Raw genomic sequence first — 5,341 nt, forward strand, 5'->3', positions numbered from 1 at the left:
TTTACACATAAAAGTTTATTCACTGGAAAAGGGAGAGGTGGAACTCCCGTTCACACTCATTCTATTTTCTCACTTATGCAGACCGTGAAAATTGTCAGTTGTGAGCCAGAAAGAGAGCTCGCTTGGCGCGGCACTGAATCAGTGCAGCTGTGGGGGGCTTCACATGATGAGCAGACTCAGCCGAGCGCAGGCGTCCCTCCCTGTAGTGGTAATGTTACTAATGTATTAAAAAAACACTCATAATTTGTCTGCTCAAAGTTTTATGACGAAGACAAGCAAATGGAGGATAGTAAGTTTGCTTTAAAAATCTTGTAATGATTGGCCAACACGCCGTTCCGCACGATTTAAGAATAATCACCGTGTCAGTTGTCTTTCTTATGCAAAGTAGCTGTCTTTGAAGGCGGATCTTTTGGCAGGTTAGTCCAGGACGGAGGCAACGACCAACTCAAAACGAGCGCTGCCACTAAACGAACGCATGAACCAACTGACTGTCTCTGGTTTGTGGAGGAGAATCCACAATTTTGGAACAGTTACTTCTATTTGGGAATATTTACTGTGGATATTTTTCAGATTTTGAGGACACTGCGAACTTCCCAGCACAGTGTTTTTTTGGTGGGGGGGTTTAAGTTAGGCAGCAGACATCGGAGTCGGACTGACTGAATCTTGATAGTCGGATACGCGCGGAACGTCCGTATCGTGTGTGGAAAGTGTCATGACAATTTTGCACCGTCTTCAGTGCACTTTGGGAACAAGTTAGGAACATAATCAGAAAGAAGCCCGAACCGAAACCACAACCAGGGAGAGAAACGGCGCACGCGACTGAACATCTTCAATAAGCTATATCGGACTATAATAGCTGCAGACTGATTTATTTCAAAGCATGGAACTAAGCGCGCAATATTTTCAACAAGGTCGCCGTTTTGAACATATCACCGGAATTATACTTTTACCAAATCATTGACATTTGAAAGGGGGTAAGGATGGTCCTACCACGGACAGTCTTGTAAGTTTGATCATCAACATCCACCACATCAACCAGTGCTCTTCGCACCGCAGTTGTTTTTATATACTTGGGCTTTGTTCCAGTGGTGAACATTTAACTTTGTTTATTGTAAGGCAGACCAAAGCGGTGAAAATGAGTTCAACTACCAAACGTAGAATGCTGCTGCTGTGTGTGCTGTGGAGTGCTGGGGGCATGGCCATTAGTTCAATCGACCCTGACCGATCAGGAGAAGGGAGATGTCAAAACATCCACATCCCCTTGTGTAAGGACATTGGTTATAACATGACTTGCATGCCAAATCTGATGGGCCATGAGGACCAAAACGAGGCGGCTATTAAGCTCCACGAGTTTGCCCCATTAATAGAAATTGGGTGCCACAGTCATCTAAAATTCTTCCTATGTTCCCTGTATGCCCCCATGTGCACGGAGCAGGTTTCCACCCCTATCCCTGCCTGCCGAGTGATGTGTGAGCAGGTCAAGCACAACTGTTCTCCCATTTTGGAGAAGTTTAACTTCCCGTGGCCTGACTCTCTGGACTGCTCCAGACTGCCAAGCAAAAACGACCCCAACAACCTCTGCATGGAGGCCCCGAACAATGGTTCAGAGGAGCCCCACAAAGTGTCCCACACGCAGCCTCCTGACTTCAGGCCCCAGCGGCCGCTCGGTGGACAAGACCTGCAGCTGAAGGACAGAGGCAGCAAGGGGACCTGCAGCAACCCCGGGAAGTTCCACTACGTGGAAAAGAGTGAGTCGTGTGCCCCTAAATGTCACCCCAAGGTGGACGTGTACTGGCGGCAGGGGGACAAGCAGTTCTCCCTGGTGTGGATCGCCATATGGTCTATCCTCTGCTTCATGTCCAGTGCGTTCACCGTGCTCACGTTCCTCATCGACCCCCAGCGCTTCAAATACCCAGAGAGGCCAATCATCTTCCTGTCCATGTCCTACTGCGTGTACTCTGTGGGCTACCTCATCCGGCTCTTCGTGGGCGCCGACAGGATTGCGTGCGACAGAGACAGCGGGGTCCAGTACATCATCCAGGAGGGCCTGGAGAGCACAGGCTGCACCATCGTGTTCCTCATCCTCTACTACTTCGGCATGGCCAGCTCCTTGTGGTGGGTCATCCTGACCCTCACGTGGTTCCTGGCCGCGGGTAAGAAGTGGGGCCACGAAGCCATAGAGGCCAACAGCAGCTACTTCCACCTGGCGGCGTGGGCCATCCCCGCGGTGAAGACCATCATGATCCTGGTGATGAGGAAGGTGGCGGGGGACGAGCTGACGGGCGTCTGCTATGTGGGCAGCATGGACGTGAAGGCCCTCACGGGGTTCGTGCTCATCCCGCTCTCCTGCTACCTCATCATCGGCACGTCTTTCCTGCTCTCGGGCTTCGTGGCCCTCTTTCACATCCGCAAGATCATGAAGACGGAGGGGGAGAACACGGACAAGCTGGAGAAGCTGATGGTGCGCATCGGAGTCTTCTCCGTGCTGTACACGGTCCCCGCCACCTGTGTCATAGCCTGCTACTTCTACGAGCGGCTCAACATGGACTACTGGAGGATCCTGGCCGCGGAGCAGAGGTGCGGTGCGGACGGCGGCGGGCCAGAGTCGGACAAGTGCGTGATGAAGACTTCCATACCGGCGGTGGAGATTTTCATGGTGAAGATCTTCATGCTCCTGGTGGTGGGCATCACTAGTGGCATGTGGATCTGGACCTCAAAGACCCTGCAGTCGTGGCAGAACGTGTTTAGCAGGAAGCTCAAGAAGAGAACGAGGAGGAAGGCTGCCAGTGTGTTCACCAGCAGTGGGCCGTACATTAAACCTCACCCACCTCTCAAAGGGCACAATACTAAGTATGAGCCCACGCGGCCACCTCCCACATGTGTATGAGCTGGCTCTCTGTGTATACCCCCCCCCCCCCCCCCCAACCAACAACAAAAAAAGATACTTATAAAGCCCTTACCTAAACCAGACACTGTAATCAAGACTGCATTGAAAATAATGCAATGTAATATTTTCTCTTTTTTCATCTCGAAACATCTCAAGCTACAAAACTGCCTTTGTTTGAGGGGGGAAAATCTGCTACCCCTGGAATCACTTATCCCATTGAGGAACTTTAGTAGAGAGAAAAAGAAAAAATCATATTGTTTCTGAGACAAAGAGAGTGGAATAAACCATTTCGATGTGCCATGGGGTTGCTTGAATAATGTGCAATAGTTGTTTTCCTTACAGGCAAAAATGGCACTTGTACTGTTACTGACATTACAAACAATGAAAGGCCTCCATGGACAATGAATGGTCTGAGAGATGGAGGCCTTAAAAGTGTCACGTTTTGAGGCATTTTAATGGAAATCAAGGCAGTGTCGTACATGTTTGAACTAGAGTGAGAGCAGCTGTTGAAAAGCGCTCAGGACCTTATGGGCTGCCTGTTGTGAGGCAAACTCATGCCATAAATTAATCAACAAGCACTAGTTATTGAAAACTTATTTGTACACAGTTGAGTTTTCCTGTTTTTGCTGTTTTATAGCACGAGGAAGCATTTGTATATATTTCTAAAAGTCGATATTTTATAGAAAAATAAAATAGTTTAAGATGTTGATAAAGATTTAATTGTGTACTGCGACTGTTTTTCTTAACAGCTGTTACATTTACCTCTATGTGAATGGGGATCTAAATCCAAGTTTAATTTCCTTTTCTCCATTACAGAATGTGTTCCATTTGATAATGGCTCCTTTTCGTCCCTTTTACAGGTAGTTTGTATGGCTGTTCTTTTGGGAGCATTTTTCCTTCAGGTTTTAAGAAAACCGGTATGTTTGGCATTCAAAAAGCCTGCCCTCACTATCAGTCTGATTATCATCATAAAAATATATAATTCCATGCACCATAATGATTATAACTAATGCATGAAATTCACAGACAATCTTTTAACAGAGCCTCAGCCTGACACATAATAGTTTCAACAAAGTGATTCAACACTTCATTCCGCTTTTGTCACACAGGTTATAACTGATATAAAGTCAACAGTTGAGTTGTTGAGCTCAATTCGAGCCACTGGGCAAGCGAGTGTGCACATGGCGTACATTATATCTTTGTGTATGGAGAAGATTACACCTCTCCATCTTAGTGAAGATGAATAATCCCCTTCCCACTCATGCCTTCTGGAAAGGAAGGCATGTGGACCCACAACTTAATTCATTAAGACCTGATTCTACAAATATCTTCAAATATTTTCATATAAAACAACACAAGGACCCCAATTATATATTTGGCTGCCGGAACTCCATCTGTAAATATGTTGTTTCAGGGCCCCCACAGAAGCAAGGATTTGAGTTAAAACATTTGCTGTGAAAGTATATATTCAAAGATTTGCACACATTGCACACAAAAATAGCAGATGTACAAGCTTGTATATCTTCTATTTTTCAATAGCTAAAGTATAAAATAATGGTTAAAAGCTAAAGTGACAGGTCTGAATGAGTCTGAATGAGCAGTCAGAGAGAATGCATCTGAACTAACTCATCTTCAAATCTTTAATTAAGAGCATGAGATATAGCCTGCACCTCCATGACGGAATTATTCAAATGATACATTTACGTTTTAGATTTAGATGTATTGATAGTGTACATAATATTCACTCATTAACCCATACAAAGATCCACTGCATATATCTAAGGCCAGCAGCTCAGTATTCATTTTAACTTAATTTCTTTGCTCTTATTTATCTAGGATTTGTTCTTCACACTACTCTTTATTTTGGGTTTAATTCTCACTGCTGCTGCAGCTGCTATGACGCCTGAATTTCACTCCAGGACCAACAAAGATTTATCTTATCTCTAAGAGAAAAAAGTTGGATGACATCAAAGAGATGTATCAGAGTCAACCATTTATGAGAATGAGCCTTTCATACAGTTTTCCTTTAGACCTGTTGCAACCTATACATTGTTATACCTTTCAATCCAGGTACCACTCCAGCTAGCTCTGCGTCATTAGTTGTTACTATACATGTAGCAACATTATTATTTGTTATTTTTGAATAAGAATTTTAAGGTTTTCAGAAAACTTAAGTTTGGATTTTTAGAAGGTGCTTTTTAGAATCGCCTGGGTTCAAATTAATTTTCCCTTCTATGTTCTATTTATAAACAAGCCAACAAAGTTAGTTTTGTTTTGTGTTTCCAGTTCCAGCATATCTTTTACAACATGCTTATTTATGAGGTGGAGCTTCTGATATGAACACCTTTTTAAGGTCTAAAAACAAAACAAGGATTTATTCAGGAGAGGTTATTATTTTTGTATTTGTAAATTTGGATGGAAATCAATCCAAAAACAGCATTCACCAATGGGCAT

The 5,341-nt window shown here is 44.5% G+C and overlaps 1 protein-coding gene across 1 annotated transcript; it reads left to right on the forward strand.

The window, feature by feature from the left end:
- Positions 1–463: 463 nt before the first annotated feature.
- On the forward strand, positions 464–3,603 carry fzd10 (frizzled class receptor 10). Its single transcript, XM_083783172.1, has one exon. The coding sequence runs from the start codon at positions 1,136–1,138 to the stop codon at positions 2,885–2,887; it is 1,752 nt and encodes a 583-aa protein (XP_083639298.1). The 5' UTR covers positions 464–1,135; the 3' UTR covers positions 2,888–3,603.
- The last annotated feature ends 1,738 nt before the right edge of the window (positions 3,604–5,341 follow it).

The sequence above is a fragment of the Protomyctophum parallelum genome (assembly GCF_964188405.1).
Source record: "Protomyctophum parallelum genome assembly, chromosome: 15".
Taxonomy (NCBI): Eukaryota; Metazoa; Chordata; class Actinopteri; order Myctophiformes; family Myctophidae; genus Protomyctophum; species Protomyctophum parallelum.